At 40.4% G+C, this 25,859-nt stretch overlaps 1 protein-coding gene and 1 long non-coding RNA gene across 3 annotated transcripts in view; one reads left to right on the forward strand and one right to left on the reverse strand.

Moving 5' to 3' along the window:
- Nucleotides 1–25,859, forward strand: part of LOC121104387 — a 117,221-nt gene that overhangs the window by 62,998 nt on the left and 28,364 nt on the right. Inside the window, exon 4 of one of the 2 annotated variants that reach the window (XR_005836660.1) lies at nt 7,492–9,768. The exons of the other annotated variant lie outside the window; for it this stretch is intronic. This is a non-coding gene — a long non-coding RNA (uncharacterized LOC121104387). Of the gene's footprint in view, nt 1–7,491; nt 9,769–25,859 lie in introns of those variants that run through there. 2 annotated transcript variants of the gene reach the window in all.
- Nucleotides 1–25,859, reverse strand: part of CUNH12orf56 (chromosome unknown C12orf56 homolog) — an 87,595-nt gene that overhangs the window by 34,618 nt on the left and 27,118 nt on the right. The window contains exons 2-4 of the mRNA XM_008684372.2: nt 22,149–22,311; nt 13,275–13,347; nt 692–1,097 (exon numbers count right to left, since the gene is read on the reverse strand). Of these exons, the coding sequence (XP_008682594.2) occupies nt 692–1,097; nt 13,275–13,347; nt 22,149–22,311 (642 nt within the window). The remainder of the gene's footprint in view (nt 1–691; nt 1,098–13,274; nt 13,348–22,148; nt 22,312–25,859) is intronic.

Below are 25,859 nucleotides of genomic sequence, written 5' to 3' on the forward strand. Positions count from 1 at the left end.
TAAGGTACTTAGACCAGGTAATCTCTATTAAATTACCCGCTCCTACAACAGTGACTCCCATTGACCTACTTTCAGTAGTGCAGCTAAGAAACACAGAGACATACTGACAATGTTGAATGTTATGTGAGCTCTGTGCTCTCTGAAAGCAGAAATGGCTGAGAAATCACCCCAGCCAACTGAAAGAGACCACCCTACTCACAAATATTCCAAGATAAGACTTTCTCCCTTCTTCTGCAGGATTCCCAGGAGACTTCCTTATTTACCCACCTCTGTAAAACCCCTGGTCCTTCTCCTTCTCTTTAAGACACTCCTCATTAATGAGCATTTTCCTTCTTGCACTAGCCTGAATAAAATCAAATCCTTACTTGTCCAGTGTGTTTGTCTTTCATAGTATTAAATACCAAGGCTAAATTTCCAAAATGGAAATTTGGGGAAGCAGGAAAGGCATGTTTGCTTTAAAAAATACTCCAGCCTGGGGTGCCTGGGGGGGCACAATTGATTAAGTGGCCACTCTTGATTTGGGCTCAGGTCATGATCTTGCAGACAGCTCCCGGCTCAGCGGGGAGCCTGCTTCAGGATTGTCTCTCCCTCCGCTCCGTGCCCCCCTTGCTTGCACACTCTCTCTCTAAAATAAATAAATAAAACTTTAAAAAAATTACTCCAGCCAAAGTTAACTTACAAGTGCACTTACTATAATATAATTGTTCCATGAACTTTTTAAGTGCAGAAATATTGATGAGGTTGTGGAAATAATGTACAAATGAAGTTCCGATGCCTTTTTCTCTATGTTTGGGTTATTCTGTAAAGGGGAGGCCAGGGAGGAATTTCCTAAGTAAAGTTCATTTCCGTTCCCATTGCACTTGAAAGGGATTTCACTTAGAGAACCTTTGTGATCTGGAAGTCCCTTGGGTTCTTTTGTGTTGGTTGTGCAAGATGGCACGCTGACCGCCTTTCCAGTGGCTGATGTGGACTGACAGCTCCTCCTGGAGGGGGTCGGTAAGGGTCGAAAGGCACGTTGGCTATGAAGAGAAAGCTTCTTGAGGTCTGAAGGACAGAAGGTTGAATCCTTGGATCGTGTGCTTCTCTCTTGGCAGTACCTGTGAGGTAGAAGTTAGTGTTAAACATAATATTCAGAATTTAACAGTAAGGAACAAAAAGAATCCGGTGGCCCAATTGCGGCAATTTAAGACTCTGCAAGGAAATAAATGTTTTCAAATAAAAAGACTGCTTATTAAGAGAAGGGAGTGATTTAATCTCACTTGCTTACCCACTGACCTAGTGGTGGTATGGTACAATTCTTCATTATAGTTTCCTGCTTTTAGAAATAAAACTGTACCCAGTGTCATTTAAAGCACTTTCTATATCTAAAGTATTGTGCCTGTCCTTCAGAGAATCCCAGTATTTCCAATGAAAGAACTTTTCATTTTGCCTTTGAAACCTGACTCTTCTTCCATTGTGCATTTCAAATGGATCCTGTAAAAAAAAAAAAAAAAGCTATTCATATGGAGATAGGACGTGAGATTTTTTTTTTTTAATGGTGTTTTCTTGAATTCATGTCTTGCTAATACTCCTCTGATTTTCCAGTGTCATTCCAAATGTCATTCCACGTTTTTCAGAATCAGTCCTGCGTTCCGCCCTCACCTTCCCTGCTGTCCACCTTACCATGACCATTTCTCTAAGTCTGCTGCATGAGGAGGCAAGTGGTAGAGGCTAAGAAGTTGTAGGGTCATGATGAGATCCAAGTTCCAATCTTGGTTCTGCCACTCAGTGGTTTTGTGACTTTGGTTGACCTCAGCTTCAATCTCCTAATCTCAAAATAGGAACCAATAATAGCACCAAACTCAAAAAGTTTCTGTGAGGATTAAATAAGAAAATATATGCAATGTGTTTGTAACACTGCAAGTACTCAGTAGGTGCTAGCTATCCTCTACTATACTAGCTATCCTCTCCCGTACTGCCTCCAATTGCTGGTTTATCGTTTTAGAGTAAAATGCGTTGTCTCCCTTAGAAAATTGGAACCTTCTTGAAAGTGGAAAGGCACTTTGTTTTTCCTCGTCTTTAAATTAATTTTAAACATGCATAAATTCCATTCATTATCTATACAGTATTATGAACCGTGTTGAGTTCCAACCCTCAGCTCCCTCCGCCCCCAGTGTTGCAGGTGCATGTGCACGCACGTGTGTGTGTGTGTGTGTGTGTGTGTGTCACCTATAAGTGGTCACCTCAGTTTGCGCATCCAAATTCCATAAACAGCCACACCTTGCCAAACCCTCAGGCTTAAGGATATGCACACTGGTGTTGTGGTCCCAGAATGTGATCTGGAAAGGAAAGCTTAAGAGCACCCCTCCTTCCTGCACCCTTCTTGCCCTGTGGATCAGCCCATGGCATGGCCAGATTTTAAACACACAACCGAACAAATTACTGTATAACCCACAACCCCTGAATGCTGCTCAGTAATTACCTTACCTAACCCTATTTTTTCATAGGATCCTGGTATTATGTAACAGGATTATCAAAGTGTCTAAGAATATAAGATGCTCACACTAAGGATTTTCAGGTTAAATGAACATGTCCAGCTCAGAAATGGATGATACATACTCCAATCCTCTTTTTAAAGAGATAATTTTTCTTTATTCCTTCAGATAATATATTCTGAAATTTTCTCTATGGAAATGGAAGAGCATTAAATAACCAGTATGTAGATTGTGCTACATAATGTTATAAAATTATGTTAAATGTTCATTTTAGGCACAATCTATGTTTCATATAAAAGCTCAGCAAAATGGTTTTAGGTGGTTTCAGAAAATCTCACTTGAAGTGACTGTTATTTATTCAGTTATATGAAAAACCTATTATTTTGGAGAGAGAAAAAGGATTTCTAAAAACGATACCTTTTTGGCAGCATAAATGAAAATACCATGGAAATTGTAGCTTCACCAGTTAAGCAAGTCAACGCATAAAACTAAACTGTATTCTTCATTTGAAATTCAGTAATACCCATCTTTACTAGTCTGATTAAAGAGTAGTTTGTTACTAAGCAAGAGTTCTAGAGCCTTGAATTCACACACATGTCAACTTCATATTTATAGAACTAAGTTGCTAAAAGTCAAGAGTTTTTCTAATGAGCTGACTGTGTATCTCTAGGGAGAGCCCAGCCACATTAAAGGAAGAGAAGAGAGAAGTAGGAAAGGGAACTCCAAAATCAAAAGTATGCACAAATTACTTCTTTTTCCCTCTGCATCAAAGACAGATAAACTCCTTGAGACTGAAAATGTTGGGTCACTGTCCAAAAAGCAACAGGCAAAATGGAACAGCTTCACAAAAACCTGTTAGGCTCAAGTTAGCTAAGAATAAGAAGTACACATATGCTAGCATATTGATACTCTATCAAGAAATGAAGAAAAATGGTAAATTAGGGAAAAAATGGGTATTTGAGAAATTCTTAAAAAGGATAAGAAAGAAGTTAAATGAATATGAAATGGAGAGTTTAGTTTTCACGGAGAGCTAGAAACCTATCATGTTAAAATAGATGGTCAGATTAATGTGCTAAAAATAAGAAACGAGAAGAACAATAATGAGGATTCTTCTGTAAGAAGTCCGACAGACCTAGATCTCAAGATCCAGAATTTGAGCTCTCTTGAATAAAAAATTCCCCCATGAAAAGGTGCCTGGGTGGCTCAGTGGGTTAAGCTCCTTGCTTGGTGGGGAGCCTCCTTCCCCCTCTCCCTCTGCCTGCCACTCCCCCTGCTTGAGCTCTCTCTCTCTCTCTGTCAAATAAATAAAATCTTAAAAAAAAAAATTCCCCCATGAAGATTCTTCAAAGCAGAATTGAAAATATAAGCAACTCTATATTCAAAGTTAGAAAAAAAGGGTGCCTGGCTGGCTCAGTCAGCAGAGCATGTGACTCTTGATCTCAGGGTTGTGAGTTCAAGCCCCACTTTGGGTGTGGAGCATACTTTAAATAAAATGACAAATAAAAAACAAATTCCAATTCAGAAGATATAAAAAGGGACCACATGGAACTTCTAGGAGGAAAAGCACACTATAATAACCAAAAATTTAAAAATTCACTGAATGAGCTCAGCAAACAGTATAGAAATGACAGAGAAAGAGTCATTGAATTTGAAGATAGATGAACAGATGTTATCCAATCTGAACAACATGGAGATTAAAGATTGAAGAAAAACAGGAACAGAATTTCAGGGGACTGACAATATGAAAGGTCTAATATCCGTCTCTTCAGAGTCCCGGAAAGAAAGGAGGAAAAGTGTGGTGCAGAAAAAATATTTGAAGGAGTCATGGCCAAAAACTCTCCAAATTTGGCAAAAGGCATAAACTTACAGATTCAAGAAACTCAGTGAATCCCCAAACTCCAAGAATTCCTCACCAGACACATCATAATCAACCTGCTGAAAATAATAAAGGAAACTCAGAGATACTAAGAACTGAATGACAGTACATGTCAAAATACATGTGACTCAGCTAAAGTATATTTTACAGAAAAATCAATAGCTGTTTTTAACTCTGAATCCTGTTTAAGTGCAATGGAGAATTTTTTTTTAAATCAGGCAGTCAACTGCCATATGCATTCTGTTCAAGATTTGTACTTGCATTCAGAGGAAGAGATGGGGTGAAGTACACTTATTCCATCTTGACTAGAATCAAAACTTTAATTAATACTATTACATCAAAATTAAAATTCTATTCAGTAAAAGATACCACACAGAGCTAATGGATAGCTGACAGAATGGTAGGAGATACTTATAATGTCTAAAACCAACAAGCAGATTCATAGATATAATGAACAAAGCAGTCCTCCTGAGTCTTGATCTCAGGGGAATTTTCAGACAGGTCCATGAAGAGAGCACAGGAGGAGGGAAGAGGAAGAGAGTGATGCGGGAGAAGAACGAATAGTGATTCTACCCCAAAGCTCAATAAATGTATTTTATATTTTTATAAATGTATAACTGAGCAAAGAATACTAATGATGATATACTATGAGCAAATTATGTGCATGAGAATATATGTAATGTTTTCGAAGCCCGTTTTGAGAATGACGAAGATGTAAAGACTCATTATAAAAATAGTTTTTAGAGGCCTTGCATCCTTTCTCTTGAGTTTCTAAACATTGTGGGCCCAGGTATTTACACATATAGTATATTTACATAAACACAGGTCTGGTCCTCTAAGAAAACTATAGCAACCTACTGTGCGAGAAATTCTTAGAAAATTAATATTAAAAAAAGAAAATTATGGGGCGCCTGGGTGGCTCAGTCGTTAAGCGTCTGCCTTCGGCTCAGGGCATGATCCCGGAGTCCTGGGATCAAGCCCCACATCAGGCTCCTATGCTGGGAGCCTGCTTCTTCCTCTCCCACTCCCCCTGCTTGTGTTCCTTCTCTCGCTGGCTGTCTCTCTCTCTGTCAAATAAATAAATAAAATCTTTTTTAAAAAAGAAAGAAAATTAATATAGATGGTACCTCGTGCCAAATTATTGCACAACAGCATTTTTATTTTTTTAAATACAGTAGTGTTATTAGTGAGAGTTGAAAAGAGGAAAATTATTCCATCCCAAGGTTTGATCAGGGATTCTGAGGATGCTGAATAAATTACTGCCCAGTGGCTGACTTACTGATAATCAGCAGTAACGAAAGAGCTAGGTTTTAATAAGGACTACGTGCCACACACAGTTTAAGCACTTTACATGTTCATGATTGAGCCCACACATGTCATCCCTCTGAGAAAGGAGCCAGCCTGAGCTCCATCCTACCCCTGAGGAGTGAAGCGTAGGAAGGATAAAGAGCCCAGGGCAGAGTCAGGATTCCGAGTCAGCCAGTGTGGCTGCAGAGCCTGCTTGCTTATGTACTACGGGGAAAGAAATAGCACAGCTCCCTTTTTCTATTTCCTTTCAAGAAGTGCTGCTCCTTAGAGAATAACACAAGGTTCACGTTCTTGGTTTCTCTCCCTCTTGTATTTTGCTAATGGTGTACAATTAAGCGCAGCACATTCTCATTCCGTTAGGATTGTCAGCTCTAATTCCATTTATTAAACAGATCAGTTTCTCCAAAAGCTCATCCTTCTACGTGCCATGCACTATGGTTAGAAAATCCACTTTGAAATTTTCACTAGCCACATATCGGTAGAGACGACAGATAGATGTAAACTCAGATTAGAATCCACCCTGGTGGGTATGGGCCTGACAGACCAGGGCTGAGGCCAAAGCATTCTCACTATTTCTTTTCCTCGTGGATTATTCAAGGTGAACTCAATTAAATTTATATAAATCTTCCTCTGTGCAAGCACTGTAAAAGTGTTCTATTGATCTCAGCCTTCCTCTCTATTTCTTTACACTCACAGGCAATAAGCAGTCTTCCCCCCCACCCCCACAGCTTTAGCGAACTCTTAAGTAGGTCACAATACACTATTTCTACTTGAAATGTCTACTTGGGTTTTCTCCTGTAAAATGCGTATGAGAACCTGGAACCATCCACTAATGAAGAGCTACACTAAAGATAGAGAAACCTAAACACTGAATCTCATTATCAGAGATCACTAGTCTGTTTTCCATCCCTCAGGTGTTAAAAGACCTGTTGTTTACTATTACCCTGAAAAGTAATCATACTTATGTTAAGTCTCATGTCCCAAGATAACTGCATCCTTCTTATGACCTGCAGCTTCTCATAATTAGGCCCAAAACTTTACACCTCAGAGGTGTTGGAAAGCCCTGTACATGATAACATTCTTTAGTCCTCTAATTACTGTTTTCTATCCTAGCCTGCCTTTTGTTTACGCTTTTGACTCATGTGTTTAATTACAGAGAGGATAGTATTAGAAAACTATGGGATGGAGAGTAGACCTACCCCCCCACCCCCTTTATTTGGAAGCTACTCCTTCCCTCCACACATGGAACACACAGAAGCTACTTTTTTATTTTTTTTAAGTCTCTGACCTCTTGGCTGTGATGGATATTTTTCATCAGTGTGTGATTTATTCAAGCTAGGGCATTAGAGACCTTCGCAGGATTTTTAAATTTGATGCAAGAAAGAACATGAGTTAGCCTCTGTCTGGTGGTGAGAGATGTAATGTGAATTTAAGACAGGTGGTAACTTTGTTGCCCCATGAAAGACATGGTATTCAGTGAGAAAAAATGAGGCTGATCCACCAGCATCAGAGGATACGAAGTCCTGTGTGCACTCAAGTCCCCAGTTCCAGCTATGCCTCAGTCTCAACTTCATTCTTACCATTCCTGCATTCTATTGTGTGCCTTCTGTCCTTTGCTGATTTTGCCCATTATTGAACATCTAAAATCGAATACAGAGCCCAGCAATCAAAGTGTGCCAGATTAAACGGTTAGGTAGGTAGATCTACATTTGTGTCTATTTACATCTATCTGTATGTGTATCTGTTGAATGAGTGTTGAATTACCTGAGTGGTCCCAGTTATTCCAATAAATTCCCCTTTTAACCTAAGTTGGATCTTTGTTACTTCTAACAGAATTCCGACCTTCAAGATAACCTGAAACAACTACTGCAAACATTCATTAGAAACCTCTTTTATTTTTCTAAATTGGAAGAAAACAAGAAGAGTATCCAAGTGGTCTAGGACACCTGGGACAACAGAGACCCCTCCTCCCAGAACTAAGAAGTCACAGCACTTAGGGCAACAAAGGAAGTGCGTCAACCCCTTCAAAACATGCTTTATTATTTCATGGATTTAGATCAAATCATGCTTCCCCAAGCCTATATAACACAAGCCAGGCTAGGTTGTAAAGAATATGATTAATCATTTCACAAACATGTGCCGTGAGGCTTAAATTCTAGTGGGAACACGACAATAAGCTATAGATAATGTAATAACTAAATGTTATGTTTACGACGGTGCTGTGACATAAACTGAGCACTCTGATAAAACCTGTGTGTGTCTGTTGGAGAGTCATGTGCTTCAGAGAGGTGAGCAGGCGAGGCCTGTCTGAGATGTGGAAATTCAAGCTAAGACCTGAAGGACGAGAAAGAGTGAGCCATGTGAAAAGCAGTGTTAAGAGGAGAAAGGATGTGTAAAGGCCCTGAGGTGGAAAAAGCTTGAGGTGCACTAGCCTATGTGGTGAGCAAGGGCTGAAGTGACTGGAGATGAAGCTGGAGACAGAAGCAAAGGCCAGGTCTTACAGGGCTGTCTAGATGTGTAAAAAGTTTTTTCTGGGCGATGGGATACTACCTAAAGATTTTAAGCAAAAAAAAAAAAAAGGTCATTTGGAAAAGATCACTTTGGCTTTAAGGTGAGTAATGGATTCAGACAGGGGTGGAGAGGCAGTGTTAGCTTGTTGGCACTGCTATCAGAGCAGTCTGGCCACAGACTGGGTGGCTTATACAAAAAAAAACAGAAAATATATTGCTCACAGTTCAGGAGGCTGTGAAGTCCAAGGTCAGGGTGCTGGTGTGGTGGCCTTCTGGTGAGGACCCTCTTCCTGGTTCCTGGCCAGTTCCTTCCTGCTGCGCCTTTCCATGGTGGAAGGGGCTAGTGAGGTCTTTGGAGCCTCTTCTCTAAGAGCACTAATCTCAGTCATGAGGCCTCCACCCCCAAGATTAAAGCACCACCCAAAGGCTCACCTCCCATTACCCGCACCTTTGGGGGTTCAGATTTCAGCATAGGAAGCTGGGAGGGACACAAACATTCCAACCACAGCAGATACCAAGAGCGGAGATGGGGAGAGCAGTGAGGGGTGTTGCAAACCCAGGTGCGAGATTGACAGTTGCTTGCACAGGAGGATTGACAGTGAAAACAGAGAGTAATTGATGGATTATAAATATATTGTGGTTATAGAACTCAGGAATCCCAATAATCCGGGAGTCGATTGACTACTTAGCCCAGGATTTCCTGAACCTTGGTAGCTAGCTAGCAGTATCATCTAGGGAGCTACTAAAAACACACTGCTGAGTCCCAGCCCAAAAGCTTAGGATTCAGTAGTCTGGGGGGAAAGTCCAGAAGTCTGAACTTTGCATGAACCCTTGAGAGATTCTGCCATGAGGCCAGATTTGAAAAAAACATGGATTTGTGCTGTTATTGCAGGTGACCTTTATTCCCAAACCCTGCTTTGGGCTCTCTGCTCACATGGCCCAGCCAGCACGCGTTAAGAGCGTGTACTCTCTCAAAGCAGGAACGATTCTTCAGGAAGCAGCAGTGAGTGTCCCAGATTTTGGCTTCCTGACAAGCAGGTTCAAGCCCCAGAGCCCTGATCTAACCTCCAACAGGGGGAGGGCTTGGGGAAATGAGCTCAGCTATTGAATGGACTCTCTAACTAACCTTGTTTGGAATATTTAACTTTGTTGAGAAAGTTTTCTAAAAATGTGTGGTTTTATCTTCTTGTAAAAGGCAGAATAGTAGTCATATGCGTGGGCGTGGTTGGGCTCCTTCTGCGCTTCAGGGGGTCTTCATTATTGTAGTCTGGAACTGGAGTTGGTAAATGGAATTGGCCTAAAACAGCAGCTCCCAAAGGCAGAGCCTAAGGGGAGAGAGGGCTTTGCTGCCCCTCATTCCCTAAGATCTTCACTAGTTTCCCACCCTCGGCAAGCCATCAAAAATAAATACATCTATCACATAAAGGTTTGTGCCTACCAAAGGGAAAGGAGTCTCCTAACCACCACCTCCCTTTTGCTGCCCTCTTATGGAATCTCTTTCATGAAAATTCTGGAACTGTCACTGGCTCCAGCAAGGATTTGAAACCAATCCAAATCCCCGTCTGTATATACTAGCGTAAAGATTAAAATTCTACTAGGTTTTGTTTTTGTTTTTGTTTTTTTTTCTGTTTCAGGCTAGGGTAGAGTAGGGACTAGATAAACCCTCTCACCTGACATCTGACAACGTAAGACAGTCATCTCCGAGAGGTGGAAAACAAAGAAGGTGAGACCTAACAACCGCCCCAGCTTACTGCCTTGAGAAAGTTTCCAGGACATAGTGCAGGGAGGGAGTGAGAAATGTCGATAATGGTGGTACTTTCATGGGGGTACACCTAGGACAAAATGTATCAAACTGTACACTTTATTGCATTTTTACTGTGTGTCTGTGTTTTTTGTTTTTTTTTTTTTAGATTTTATTTATTTATTTAGAGAATAGGGAGATCGGCAGAGGGAGAAGCAGACTCCCCACTGATCCAAGAGCCCAATGCGGGGCTCGATCCCAGGACCCAGGGATCATGACCTGAGCCGAAGGCAGCCGCTTAACCAACTGAGCCACCCCGGCGCCCCTACTGTGTGTCAGTTTTACCTCAACAAAACGAAATTCTACTAAGAGCTGCTTTCCTTGAGCTTCTGGCTTGGGTGCCTATTAAAATGGAAATCCCACTGAAGCGGGAACCATTGTAAATTCGTATTACTACGTTGTCACACTGTGGTGTCCATAAACACCCAAGAATTTCATAGGGAGAGCAAGGATGGTACTAGGAAAGGTGAGAGAGGATTGCAGAGAGAAGGGAGAAAGGGCCTGGGCCGGGGAAATGCAAACAAACTTGTGTTGACAGATGGAATTAGCAGGGGTGGTTCCCATGGAAATGTGTGCTGGTGCGTTTTTTCATTGCCACAATAAGTAAGGAGCGTTACAGGCATGTAGTGGACAAGAGCCAGGGACGCCCAGGTCCCACAATGGGCGGAGTTCTGCATGACAACAGGCGGTCCCACACAGAATGCCAGTAGCACCCTACTGAGAAAGCCTGGCGAGGGAATTCAGCTGTGCGGGCTGATGGTCCCTCCCCCACTCCCAGCATTACAAAGGGGTCTCAGAGTGCTTTCGGAGCTACGGTTTGCAATGCAAAACAGAACACTTACTGCTCAATCCTGTTGTAGCCAGTTAAATTTTCCTGATGTTACAGCTTCAAGTATAATCAGAACTTCAAAGCATTGAGAGCACTGACTGAACACAGAGATCATTTTTAAAATTTTTTTTAGTTTTTAAAAATTTTTTTAAATATTTTATTTATTTATTTATTTATTTATTTATTTATTTATTTGACAGAGAGAGAGCCCACAAGCAGAGGAAGCAGAGGAGGGGAGAGGGAGAAGCAGGCTCCAGCCGAGCAGAGAGCCCAATGCAGGGCTCAATCCTGGGACCCCGAGATTATGTCCTGAGCCAAAGGCAGACGCTTAACCAGCTGCACTCCTTAATTTTTATTTTATTTTTTAAGATTATTTATTTTTTAATCAATCTCTGTACCCAATATGGGACTCGAACTCACAACCCCAAGATTAAGAGTCTCCTGCTCTTCCAGCTGAGCCAGCCAAACACCTGAGAGATCATTTTTAAAGATAACTCCTTAAACTTGAAAAACCTTTAAGAGAGTTACAGTTCCTGTAGCCAAGTTTCCACCAATTTTCTTGTCCAGAATAGTTGGTTGTAAAGTTAGAATTCTGTAAAGTAAATTGATAATGTGTTCTCAGTACTCTATCTATCATCTATCTATCTATCTATCTATCTATCTATCTATCTATCTATCTATCTTCCTAAGCCAAATTTGTGTGAGTGAGAAAGGAAGTTGCAATAATGAAATGCAGGCTTAGAAGAGACTTTGTAGGTCATCTTGTTCAGTGAGAGAAAGTTCGAGTGAGAGAAAGTGCAGAGGAACCCCTCCCCCCAGCAACCTAAGTTAATGTGCTGTGTGGAACAGGATGGATTTGTGGATGCTCCCCAGTTAGGAGTTCACTTTTCCTTTATAGCATTCTGCAGTGTTTTCCTCACTTGGCTATTTCCCCCATGCCATGACCTGCAGCTCTTCGGCTCCTGTGCTCCCTTCCTCCTTCTACTGTCTAGGTACTTAAGGTTTGTAATAGAACCAGACTTCAGTTATGCAGCTTAGGAAACTCCATTTTATTTTTTTATTTATTTTTAATTTTTTTTTTCTTTAAAGCAAGCTGTATGCCCAATGTGGGGTTTGAACTCATGACCCCAACATCAAGAGTTGTATGTTCTACTGACTGAGCCAGCTGGGAACCCAGGGAGCTCCTTTTTAAATTTACATCCACACTTCTCTCCTGCCTACTAGACTGACACGTTAACTACTAGCTGAACCTACCAGCTGAGGCCTACTAGGACCTCAAGCTTAACCTGTCTAAACCAGTCTTGGGTTTGCATCCCACCTGCCATCCTTATTTCTCTGAAAGGCATCACCTTGCAGTAACCCCAGCTTGAAACCACAGTGCTTTCTCTCCCATCTCTCTCATGTTCAGTTGCCAGTCTTGTAGATTTTGCATGTCTTTCTTTATTCCCTTTACCACTAAACTAATTCAGATTCTCATTACTTCCCATCAGTCTCTGGTTTCTCCTTGCTTCAATTCTTTTGAAGCACAAATGATTATTTATCAGTAGTTTCCTCACAACCTATGAAATGATGTATAAAGTTTTTACCTGGACTTTTAAGACTCTCTCAAGTATGGGCCCAGTTTTACTTTCTAACTGTATACGTGGTATTCTTGTTCTATTTTTAGTTATTATTTTATTTTATTTTATTTTATTTTATTTTATTTTATTTTATTTTATTTTATTTTATTTTAATGTAAGCTCAGTGCCCAACACGGGCTTGAACTCACAACCCTGAAATGAAGAGTTGCGTGCTTTACTGATTAAGCCAGCCAGGGGCCCCCCCCCCCCGTTCTATTTTTAAATCACCGTGGACTGCTTCCCTTTCCTAATACATGCTCCATTTTTTTCCCTGCCTTTATCTTTTATTATTCCTTCCAGCTGCAATATCTCCATCTCCACATGCACTATTTTTTCATCAACTGTCACTCTGATATCTTGACTTCCCCCAAAAACTGAATATGACCTTTCCCTTCTCTAAATCTCTTTGGCAATTTGCTCAAACTCACTGATGACACTTAGCATGTGTCCTCTGTATTATCTATGTTTGTGCAAATGTCACATATTCTAGTTAGAATCAGCTTCTCAAGGACAGGAACTATGCCTTACTCATCTTTTTGTTTTTTACAGGGCCTAACATAGTGCCCTACACGGAACAAGGGCTCAATAAATGTTTTTTTAATTTAACTTTAGTCATTTACTTATAGTGTGAAATCTGTATATTCCATTGATAATGAGAAATACTATACTACTTAAACTAAATGGATTTGAATTTAGAAGAAAGTTCTCCCAAAATATCTTCTTCATTATTATGTATATGAAATAAACAAAACTCAGTCCAAAGCCGTTAGTAGAGAAAAAGCATTAAAATGAGCAAAATGAAACATAAAATAAGTTTTGGTCAGCATGTTAAAAACATACTCCAAACAAAATCTCACCTGAGAGAGGATTCATTCAAATTTCTGGGCTCTTTGCCTCTCCAAAAGACAGAGGGATTAATCTCTTCTTTGACTAAAAAAAAAAAAAAAGAAAGAAAGAAAAGAAAGAAAAGTCATTTGATAATTCATTACATAATTTGATTGAGTTTGTGAAGAAATTGAAGTTACATGTACTGATTTGATGAGTGTTCATAAATCCTCGCAAAAACTTTCAAGTCCCGGGGCATCTGAGTGGCTCAGTTGATAAAGCGTCAAACTCTTGATTTCGGCTCAGGTCATGATCTCAGGGTGGTAAGATCAAGCCCCACATCAGGTTCTGCACTGGGTGTGGAGCCTGCTTAAGATTCTCTCTCTCTGTTTCTCTCTGCCCCTCCCCCAGCTCCCTCAAAAAAACAAAACAAAGCAAAACAAAACACAACAGAAAAACTTGGAAGTCCCAAATTATAAGATGGGCAGCAGGATGGAACAAACTCTGATGTTAAAACATGTGCTTAAGTTGGTACAGCCACTCTGGAAAACAGTGTGGAGGTCCCTTAAAAAGTTAAAAATTGAGCTACCCTATGATCCAGCCATTGCACTACTGGGTATTTACCCCAAAGATACAGACGTAGTGAAGAGAAGGGCCATATGCACCCCAATGTTCATAGCAGCAATGTCCACAATAGCTAAATTGTGGAAGGAGCCGAGATGCCCTTCAACAGATGACTGGATTAAGAAGCTGTGGTCCATATATACAATGGAATATTACTCAGCTATCAGAAAGAACGAGTTCTCAACATTTGCTACAACATGGACAGCACTGGAGGAGATAATGCTAAGTGAAATAAGTCAAGCAGAGAAAGACAACTATCATATGATTTCTCTCATCTATGGAACATAAGAACTAGGATGATCGGTAGGGGAAGAAAGGGATAAAGAAAGGGGGGGTAATCAGAAGGGGGAATGAAACATGAGAGACTATGGACTATGAGAAACAAACTGAGGACTTCAGAGGGGAGGGGGGTGGGGGAATGGGATAGACCGGTGATGGGTAGTAAGGAGGGCACGTATTGCATGGTGCACTGGGTGTTATACACAACTAATGAATCATCGAGCCTTACATCGGAAACCGGGGATGTACTCTATGGTGACTAACATAATATAATAAAAAATCATTTAAAAAAAAAAATAAAAAAAAAATAATAATCCTGTATTACTACATTTTTTAAAAAAGCACCATCAGAGGGAGGTGGGCAGGGGAAGGGGTTAAATGGGTCATGGGTATTAAGGAAGGCACTTGTGATAAGCACTGGGTGTTATATGTAAGTGATGAATCACTAAATTCTATACCTGAAACTAATATTACACTGTATGTTAACTAACTGGAATTTAAATAAAAACTTGAAAAATTAAAAAAAAAAAAACATGTGCTTAACTTCAGACTCTTGTAAAAAGTTACATTACAATTTACAAGAGTTTACCAGTTACTTTATCACTCTGGACTCAGGATCTTAATTTATAAAAATGAAGATGATAATTCTGTGAATGAAAATAAGATAATGTGTATAAAAAGGACTCACGTGGTACCTGGTAGTTATACAATATACATTAGTTTAAAGTAAAAATCAAAGAACCAATCATAACATCAAGAACACTGTCATGTCCTCCCAATTATATGTGTATTTTGTTTATTTGGAGGGACAAATAATAATAGTATCTAATAAGTATTCTTTTTTTTTTCTTTAAAGATTTTATTTATTTATTTGACAGAGAGAGAGACAGCCAGCGTAAGAGAGAACACAAGCAGGCGGGGGTGGGAGAGGAAGAAGCAGCCTCCCAGCAGAGCAGGGAGCCCGATGCGGGGCTCAATCCCAGGACCCTGGGATCATGACCTGAGCTGAAGGCAGACGCTTAATGACTGAGCCACCCAGGCACCCCTCTAATAAGTATTCTGAACACGAACCAAATTGACATTTCCATAAGCTACTGCAAGAGGTCAGTATTATCCTCACATTCTAAGCTCCAGTGGAAACTCAGTGCTCCCTTGTCAAACCACCTCCCCATCCCGGCAGAAGGGTTGGAGTCAGGGATGCATAGGCCAAACCAAGAGCCAGGGCAGGAAAGAGTGAAAGCCCTGCTCCCACAGAGAATTCCTTCTGGAGATTTCCCTGGCTCTGTCAGCTGGTTCCCTTCTTTACTTGCTTGCTTCCCTTTCCTCCTCCCTCTCTTTTAATTTTTTCACTTTATTTTCCTTTTAAGGTAAAATTTACGCAAAATGCAATCAAAACCTGAAGTGTGTTTTCACTGTGCTTGACCCCTTTCCTTTTGAACTGCTCTGCGCAATTCTCTTTCACTCCTTGGGTCTGAGAGGAGCCCAAGGCATCTCCATGCTTAGAAGAAAGAACCCTTTCACCCCAGAGAGCCAAAGGTGATGCTGGAGGGGGTCTATAAAAAGATAGCTGGAGGCTGTGGGCCATTCTGGCTGGCTCTGGTCTAGACAGAAGTCAACACAGCCCCCTTGAAGCCCGGCATAGTTTGTCCAATTTGGAGATCACCTCGGGAGTTGAGGCCAAAAGCCTGATCAAGTGGGAAACTGAGGGGCTCTTGGCTGGCTCAGTGGGTAGAGCATACGACTTTTGATCTCAGGAGTGTAAGTTTGAGCCCAATGTTGGATGTAGAGAGTACTTAAAAATAAAATCCTTAAAAAAAAAAAAAAAAGTGGGAAAGCTGCAGGAGGTGACTACTAGAAGGACCGACCTGTAGCAGTCATCCATCCTTTGCCTTCCCAGCGCCTTCCCTTCTTTGAGGAACTGGCCACTTCTACAGTATGGTGCCCCATCTTTACACCAAAAAATAAAAAATAAAAAGACTGCTCTTTCCAATGAAATTAATGATTCCACTCTAGTGCCCCTCACTTGCATGAGTTCTTCCAAAGTCTTAGGAGAGGCCCTAACAGTGGGTGCGCGTGGTCAAATGCTTTTATCAAATAAGTAAAGGGAGGACATTTCAGCACAATCATACGAGACCACAGGCCCTTCCCACTTCTGTTTTCCTCTGTCTCACTTCCTGTCATGGGACTGTCCGTAGACACTTTATGTTGGTGATTTCTTCTGCCCATATCGTGGGAGTGCTGCAGTCGTTATGATGTGGGAAACAAAGGCAAAAGAAAACGTTAAATTTCCATACTACTTACAGCCCATTGACAAGTCCTTGAAACAAGGTAGGGTGACCTTCCTCTAGGGACTCAAACTTCCTGGCTGTTGATGCTTTGCTAAGGCCAAAAGGCAATCTTAGCCGGACCTCTACTAATTACATAAGTTTAAGACCCCAGTCATCATAGATACTTCTAGAAGTAGGCATTTCACAGATGTGGGTACTAAATGTGATACAAATAATGCCTTTGATCGTTGCTGGAATTAAGTAGAACATATTAGCACTTGTGACACCGGGGTCAGCAGGTTTGAGCCTCTTGCCTCAGGACCACACATTACAGACTGTCTGGGAGGTGACCCACAGGGTCCTGGGTATACAGCAACACCTCAGGCAGGGAACAAGCATTTTGGAGGAGAGCGGGAAAGGAACGGAGCACAGCGCTGTGGGCATGATGGAAGGGGGAAGAAATCACTGAGTCTTTTCTATCAGGAAGCTGGTATGACCTAAACAATCAACCTAAGCTGTCTCTTAAACCTGATTTCATCCAAGCTCACTAGCTAACCAAGCTTGAACTTTCTCTTTTTTGTGTGACAAAAGACAACTTCAGTGTCCATGTCCCTGCCCCTCTCTATGTTAGCTTTAAGTGCCATTTGTAACAACGGTGTGGAGAGTATTGGGTTCATCTGTGCTCTCTCCTGAGAAATGAAGTACAGCTTGATCTCTGTTTCTACGTTGGATGGAAGGGCTGGTCTCCTAGAGGCCAATGGCCAGAGTCTGGCAGGTATAGGGCCATAATGACAACAGAGCCTGAATACAGATAACAGGTGACAGTTTCCTGCTAATATGTTCTCTAGTGTGCACAGAGCAGTTAACAGTCTTCTTCAGTAGCTTAGATATGAAGTCCTTTCACCATTTAGCACAGTGGATGCCTGATGACATGTTCAGTAGTGCTGGTCAGCTGAGGAACATTTTTAGAAAGGACACTACCAAAAAAATGCAGTGCTTTCTTAACTGCAAGAGGTCTGATTATATTTGTCAAAACCCTATTCCTATGGGGATGCCTGGGTGACTCAGTCAGTTAAGCATCTGCCTTCGGCTCAGGTCATGATCCCAGTCCTGGGATCGAGTCGCACATCGGGCTCCTTGCTTGGCAGGCAGCCTGCTTCTCCCTCTGCCTGCCGCTCCCCCTGCTTGTGCTCACTCGCTCTCTCTCTCCTGACAAATAAATAAATAAAATCTAAAAAAAAAAAAAAAACACAAAAAAAAAACCTATTCCTTTGGGGAAGACTGCCAAGCCTATGTAAAAATTATCCACCAAACCTGAGAGACTCATCAGTCCCTAGTTTTAGTTTTCTCCCACCTCAATGATTTTAGAAAATATATAGGTTTTAGGTATAAAATAAAAGCTTATATTTATATAAAACCTGATTCAGTTTCTGTACCATCAAATTATGATGTTTCATTCTGGTTTGAGAATTAATCTACTTCATGGTATGCCGTTGTTTCAAAAGATACCACTACAGCCAGTGAAGTCTTTTCTATGCGTCTAGGGCTGCAGTGACCAATTGATTCTATAGCGACTAGACACCTGTGTCTATTAAAATTCACATTAAATTAAAATTCAGTCAGTAGCACTAGTCACATCTCAAGTGCTCAGTGGGCACAGGTGGCTGTTGGCTACTGTATTAGACATAATTAGTCTACAAACAGAACAGCTCCATCATTGCAGAAAGTTCCACTGGATAGTGCTGTTCAAGAATACTTGAAACTAAGCGGCTAATCATTCAATTCATTCTAGAGCTTTAGCGGCTAATGCAGTTCACCTTTGTCGCTTTGCTCCTGTCAGCTAGAGTTTAATAACCATCCCCTTTCATCTAAACATAAAAAGTACAATTTAAAATTCTACCTCTGACCCATATAAGGACACATGTATACTCTAGAGAAAAGCCTCTTTTTCTAAGTATCTCCAGAAAAGTAGGGCTTAATTAGGAAGCCTGTTGAAGATGTGATGATGAAACTAAGTATTTTTACTACAAATGGTTTGCCCTTTTGAGCTTCCTTTGTTAAGGTAATCCAGTTGGTTTGAGTGTGAGTTTCTTTGCCACATGACACAAATATTCCCTAGGCTTTCACCCAAGAGGTTTGGAGTAAGTTCTAATAATTACCTTTATTTAAATGCTGAGCAGTTAATGTGTGCTACTTCTCTAGGCATGAGATCATCAGTATTAACATTAAAGACTCTAGTAATGACTGCTGTCAAGTGGACGGTCAGACAGGTTTGAGCCTCTCTCTTGCTTCACGACCACATTTTACAGACTGTCTAGGAGGTGAACCACATGGTCCTGGGTATATGGTAACACCTAACCCAGGAAACAAGTAGCTTGGTGGAGAGCAGGAATCAGAGCACAGGACTGTTGGCATTCTAGAAAGGGGGAATGTTTTTTATTCTCTAATGTGTGCTATGTATGACTCCTTGTGACAGTGGCAGTTTTGGGTTTTCAAAACTCCCTGCACAAAAGTGTCAGATGGAACCTTCAGAGACGAAAGTGAAGGGGGAGTGGGGGAGAAGTATAATTCTATGAATAGCCATGTGCGTGAACACAAGTTTTTTTAGAAGTCTTCACTGCTTTTAACATCATTTGCAAAGTTTCCAGGAATCTAAATTTCATAAAACTTCTGCCTGTAATTAGTTTCTTTAACGTGTGTTTTTATCGTCTTATGCATGTGGGGGGGGGGTAAAAAAAAAAAAGCCAAGAATAATTATGCTTGTGGACAAGGATAAATATGCATTTAAGGCAACCAACGCCAGTTAGGTACCCTAATTAGGGTGACAAGAGACCTGGTAAGCAACCAGGGATTTAATAAGTCTAATTACAACTTCTACAAGCAGTTGCCATGCCATAGAGTGTCAGGGTGGAAAGGTGCTTGTCTATGAGAGTGTACAAACACTGGATAGTTTTCTCACACTTTGTAGTTATTCAGTATTCCAAGAGCTCTGAGTCTCACTTGGAGTGAAGTCTAGTGAAGAGTGAATTGACTGGTGTGGGCTGGTCTGGCTTCACTGGCTAAAGGCCAGGAGTGGAAGGGCCTGTCCAGAAGCCCTGTTGGGACTTCATTCTGCCCTTCTTCTATGCTAAGGATGTGATCTTAACAGCTGACTGCTTTCCTGCTACATGCCCAGCCTTGACCACATTATTATGTGTAACACAATAACCCTGTGAAAGTAGCAATAGAGACAAGGAAACTGAGGCTCACAGCTAGGAAAGGTAGGAGCCAGAATTCAAATGTGAGCTTAGGTAGTCCAAAGGCCATGCTCTTTTTCTCTGCTTTTTACCACCTTCCAATTACACAGATTAATACCTTAAAGGGCTCCTTTAGATACATACACATCTCATATACATATATAAGACCAGACCTTGAAATAAACAGTGTAATGCTGAGCTATATATTCTATTTCTATCTATTTGTCCTTGGATTTTTAAGACTTAATCACCAGAAGCATGTAAAGTCCAAAATGTAAAACATAAAGCAAGGAAGCTCTGGTTGAGCTGGGTGAGTACCAGGAGCCCTGACTCCTCATCCTTCCCCTTTTTCCCCACCCCACTGTGGATTTTCTAGATCTCCTTGTGCACGATGAGAAAATCATTTGCATCAGATGCTGAGCTCCCTAAAAAAAAAATTAAAGATGGCTTTTCATCTTTTTATCTAGGTGTGAATCATAGTTCTTGAATGAACAGGTTCCCAACAAATATTTTTGAATGAAGAATGAATGCTGTTAATAACCATAATAAACCATAATTGTCAGGGCAGGACCTTGTGGCTTCCCTTGCTTGTGGGAGCCCAAGATTCACAGAGAGGACTATCAGGCATTTTCCTAAAGCCAGGTTCAGTCTTTCCGGTTATCCGCTGTACTTCTTGATCAGGTTGTTCATTAAAATATGTGGTTGTTAATACGGTTATTAAAATTAAGCAAGAACCGACCAGGGGTGCCTGGGTGGCTCAATCAGTTAAACGTCTGCCTTCAGCTCAGGTCACGATCCCAGGGTCCTGGGATCGAGTCCCGCATCAGGCTCCCTGCTCAGTGGGGAGTCTACTTCTCCCTCTGCCTGCTGCTTCCCCTGCTTGTGCTCAATCTCTCTCTCTTTCTGTCGCTCCCTCTGCCTCTGACAAATAAATAAATGAAATCTTAAAAAAAAAAGAAAGGACTGACCAAATGGAATCCAGATTCTAACTCATTCTTATCTGAAAACCAATATTTAGTGAACATACTTCTTTCTCTGTCTTTCTTCATTTCTTTTTCCCTCCTTTTTCCCTCCCTTACTTCCTTTCCATTCTTTTCTTGCTTTCCTTTTTTTCCACATACCTCATGTATGTCAAACTATGCCCAGACACTGTGCTGCTGAGAATGGATGGATCAGCTCATTAATCATCATAGAATTGCAAATCAAAACCACAGTGAGACCGCACCACTGTTAGGATGGCTGTCCTCAAAAAGCCAAAAGATAGCAAGTATTGGTGAGGATGTGGGGAAAAGGGCACCCGATGCACTGTTGGTGGGGATGCACCTTGGTGCAGCCGATGTGGGAGACAGGATGGAGGTTCCTCAAAACACTAAAATAGGATGACCACATGATCCAGCATTCCCATTTCTGGGTTTAAATCAGAAGGAAATAAAATCACTATCTCAGATTCCTGCCCTCCCTTATTCATAGCAGCATTATTTACAGTAACCTAAGTGTCCAGCAGTACATGAATGGATAAAATGTGTGTGGGTGGCGGGGAGGGGGTGTATGCATGTGCACACATGCATATACACACAATCTAATATTATTTAGCCTTTAAAAAAAGGAAAATCTGGGATGCCTGGGTGGCTCATTCGGGTGAGCATCCAGTTCTTGATTTAGGCTCAGGTCATGATCTCAGGGTCCTGGGATCAAGCTCCAAGTCTGGCTCCGTGTTCAATGAGGAGTCTGCTTGAGGATTCTCTCTCCACTTTGCTTGTGTTCTCTCTCTCTCTCTTTCAAATAAATAAATAAATCTTAAAAAAAAAATTTAAAAAAAGGAAAATCCAGAGGTACCTGGCTGGCTCAGTCAGTAAAGCATCTGACTCTTGATCTTGGGGTCGTGAGTTCAAGCCCCACGTTGGGTGTAGGGATTACTTTAAAACATAAACGAGTAAAATAAAATCTAAAAAACAGAAAATCCTGCATTTGAGACAACGTGGATGAATGCGGAGGACATCATGTCAAGTAAACCAGAAACAAAAAGACAAACACTGCGTAATCTCACTTATGTTGAATCCAAAAAAGGCAAACTCATAGTGACAGATAGTAAAATGGTAATTACCAGGGGCTGAGGGTTGGTTGGGGGGGTAAGTGTTGGTCAAAGGGTAACACAATATTTCCCATGTTCATTATAAGATAAATAAGTTCTGGAGACCAAAATGCACAACATGGTGACTATAGTTAACAGTAATGTAGCATGTACTTGAAACTTGCAAAGAAAATACATCTTAAGTGTTCTCACTCCCAGAAAATGATAACTCTGTGAGATGATTAGCCCGATTGTGGTAATCATTTCACAGTGTATACATAGATCAAAACATCACATTAAACACCTTATATACAATTTTTATTTGTTAATCATACCTCAGTAAAGCCGGGGAGGAAAAAAGAACATTCTTTTCTGTCTTATAAACAAATGCATCTTTTCTTGTGTCACTTTAAGAAATATATTACATACCTTTTTTGTTGTCAGAAGTGGCATGATGAAATGGAAATGAGAATTTCTTGACACCTTTTGACTTTTCACACTCTTTTTTCAAAACATTTGAAGAATGGATGATACGAATATGTTGGTTGGTTTCTCTTTCTGGTGGACTCAAAAATTGTGGGTAATCATCAATCTGAAAAAAATATAATTAATTAAGCTAATCGAGGACAAATACAACTGTGTATCTGTCCTGTGATAATAAATCCCCTAAAGCTTAGAGCAAGTTTAAACTGCATTCTTTCTTTTTATTTTTTTCCTGGGAGATCTTTCCTCCTCTTGTCAGGTTCCTCAGTTCTTCCTCTGTTTGTTTAGTGTTTACCAAAAATGCGTTTAACAGCAGATCCCAAGAAACTACTTACACTATAGGATTGCTAAATAAATAGTAATAGTGTTTTTATTGTTAAAATATATCCCTCCCCTTTTCATTTTGAAAAAAGATTTTTTAAAAAGTTTTAAAAATGTATAATTAATGGGTTTAAAGTAGGATTTTTCTATGCAATAGAGAATGTCCTTCTGTGGGGAACAGTGTACAAAGATTCTGTGAATAGAAACATCTAGGTTTTGGAGCGCCTGGGTAGCGCAGTCGTTAAAGCGTCTGCCTTCGGCTCAGGGCGTGATCCTGGCGTTCCGGGATCGAGTCCCACATCGAGTCCCACATCGGGCTCCTCCACTGGGAGCCTGCTTCTTTCTCTCCCACTCCCCCTGCTGTGTTCCCTCTCTCGCTGGCTGTCTCTCTGTCACATAAATAAATAAATAAAATCTTTTAAAAAATAAATAAATAAAAAATAAAAGAAAGAAACATCTAGGTTTGAATTATTGGAAGTTTCCTGCTCCTAAATAGCTTTCTCTTCTCTCCAAAGTGCTCTGTTTTTTATTCTTGACTAAAAAGAGAAAAAGTCTCAATAAATACTTAGGAATTTTTTTTCTTTTTAAGTAGGCTCCACACCCAGCATGGAGCCCAACACAGGGCTTGAACTCATGACGCCAAGATCAAGACCTGAGCTGAAATGAAGAGTCAGACGCTTAACTGACTGAGCCACCCAGGCGCCCCAATACTTGGGATTTTTAGATCTTTCACAACCTACTTCTCTTTTTATGACAGATAGGCAGCAATAGCATCTGACTGAAAAGCCAAGAGTAAAGCCAGAGAATCACCAGAGGCATATTTAAAACCTTTAATCCAAGCATCAGGAGGACTACCTCTATAGGATTTTTGCAAAGTTACTTAGAATTTGGATAAAAATATTTCCTGTGATCATCCAGTTTCATCATTCTCTTTTTACAAATATATGAAGGAAATATCAAATAATAATAATATTTTAAAAATCTAATTCAGGGGAATCAAAGATAGGAAGGTAAATTAATGAAAAGCAATCAGGATCTACTCAAATTTAATTCTTAGAATTATTTTCAAATATATTGAGTTATTCAAACCAAGCTAATGAAGCATAGCCCAGTGCAGGTCTTCAAAGGATGTGCTTTTGTTAATAATAAAAGCTTAGTAAAGGAGTTAGTAAAGGATCCTCTTCCGAAGAAGATTCCTCAGAAACGTCTTAAGCTATTTGATACCTGCAAAGATGTGCTTATGAAACTAGAATCCTGTCATACATATGGCTAACGTTTTTGTTTGTTTTGTGTAACTCTGTATTATATTTTTCTCTTGCCTTTGTCAGGAAAAATTATGAAAAGACTTTGAAATGGGCAAAAAAGATGATCTAGATGTTTTCCATCATTTATTGTCTTTGAGCTGTTTTAACTGTAAGTGGGGGCACCTGGGTGGCTCAGTTGGTTAAGCAACTGACTCCTGATTTCGGCTCAGGTCATGATGGCAGGGTTGTGAGATGGAGCCCCATGGCGGGCTCTGCGCTTAGCAGGGAGCTGCTTGAGATCTCTCTCTCTCACTCTCTCTCTCAAATAAAAAAATCTTTAAAACACTTCAAGTTGTGGGGGTGCCTGGCTGGCTCAGTTGGTAGAGCATGTGACTCTTGATCTTGGGATTGGAAGTTTGAGCCCCACGTTGGGGGTAGAGATTACTTAAAAATACATAAAGAAAAGAAAACACTGTAAGTTGTAGAAAACTGGTAACGGTGAAAATTATTCCGGTTCATACTGATGCAAGTTGACTGTGTCCAGTGGAATACAACTGATCACCACCCTTTGATAAAGAGAAGGGTTGTTGGGGCGCCTGGGTGGCGCAGTCGTTAAGCGTCTGCCTCTGGCTCAGGGTGTGATCCCGGCGTTATGGGATCGAGCCCCACATCAGGCTCCTCCGCTATGAGCCTGCTTCTTCCTCTCCCACTCCCCCTGCTTGTGTTCTCTCTCTCGCTGGCTGTCTCTGTCAAATAAATAAATAAAATCTTTAAAAAAAAAAAAGAGAGAGAAGGGTTGTTGGATATCTGAACCAGTGAGATTGTGTGTTTCTGTGTTTACTGATCTGAAACTATATGCTCTCTATCTAGATGTCTGTAATTTAGAAAAGGCTTTACCTCTTCTTATGGTAGCAGGTAAAATTTTCCTATTTCCAGAGGGTATTGATAAATTTATTCCAAAAACCATTTAAGGAACTCTGTTTTGATGACTTGTAGAGATAAATAAGCCCTTATATAAGAAGGTTTCTATAATTCCCCCCAAATAAGGAAATTTAACATCTAATACTTTATTTTTATCTTTATTTACTTTTTTTTAAGATTTTATTTTTAAGTAAATTCTACGCCCAACACAGGGCTCGAACTCACAACCTGGAGATCAAGACTCGTACACTCCACTGACTGAGCCAGCCAGGTACCCCTAACATCTAATACCTTAAATATGCTGTACCTAAGAAAATTATTCTTACAAAAACAGACAAAAGTCTCAGGAATATAAGTTTATGTAATTAAGGTATGTCTTTGGCAAACAAGACTCGTTTAATAATTTTGATTTAATAAAAACAAGTATATCTTCTCAGATTTATCCATATTACACTAAAAACTATATTTTATTCTACTGGAATTTGTTTTTCCTAAATCTATATGGATTTGCTCATCAAACAAGCAAGCGTTACTCCTACATAATGTTAAAAACTTTGAAAAATGTAAATATGTGTTTAAGGAAATTGTATCATTCTGACAAATTTTTATTTAAACTTTGAAGATTAATTGAAGGTAATTTTCAAGATCTCTAGGTAACTTAAAACCTTGCACTGATATTAAATTGAATTATTTAATGGATAATCATTAGATAGCAATATAATTTTTAAGTAAGAGAAAATACAGAAACATTGGCTATGTAAGCATAATTTTAAGTATATATACTTTTGCTTCTTGTATATTCTATAGAGAGGCTATATCTTTTGATCATGTTCATGAATATGCTCCTTTACAAAGGTGCCATGTTTATGAAAGAGGTTCTTTTAAGAAAGAGGTTGCTTTCAGAGCGCCTGGGTGGTTCAGTCAGTTAAGCATCTGCCTTCAGCTCAGGTCATGATCCCAGGGTCCTGGGATCGAGCCCCATGTCAGGCTCCCCATGTCAGGCTCCCCATGTCAGGCTCCCCATGTCGGGCTCCCTGCTCGGTGGGGAGTCTGCTTCTCCCTCTCCCTCTATCCCTCCCCCTGCTTGTGCTCTCAAGTAAATAAATAAAATCTTAAAAAAAAAAAAAGAGGTTGCTTTCTATATCTTTTTTTTTTTAATGGTTTATAATCA

The sequence above is a fragment of the Ursus maritimus genome, unplaced genomic scaffold (assembly GCF_017311325.1).
Source record: "Ursus maritimus isolate PB19 unplaced genomic scaffold, ASM1731132v1 scaffold_21, whole genome shotgun sequence".
In the NCBI taxonomy this organism is placed as follows: domain Eukaryota; kingdom Metazoa; phylum Chordata; class Mammalia; order Carnivora; family Ursidae; genus Ursus; species Ursus maritimus.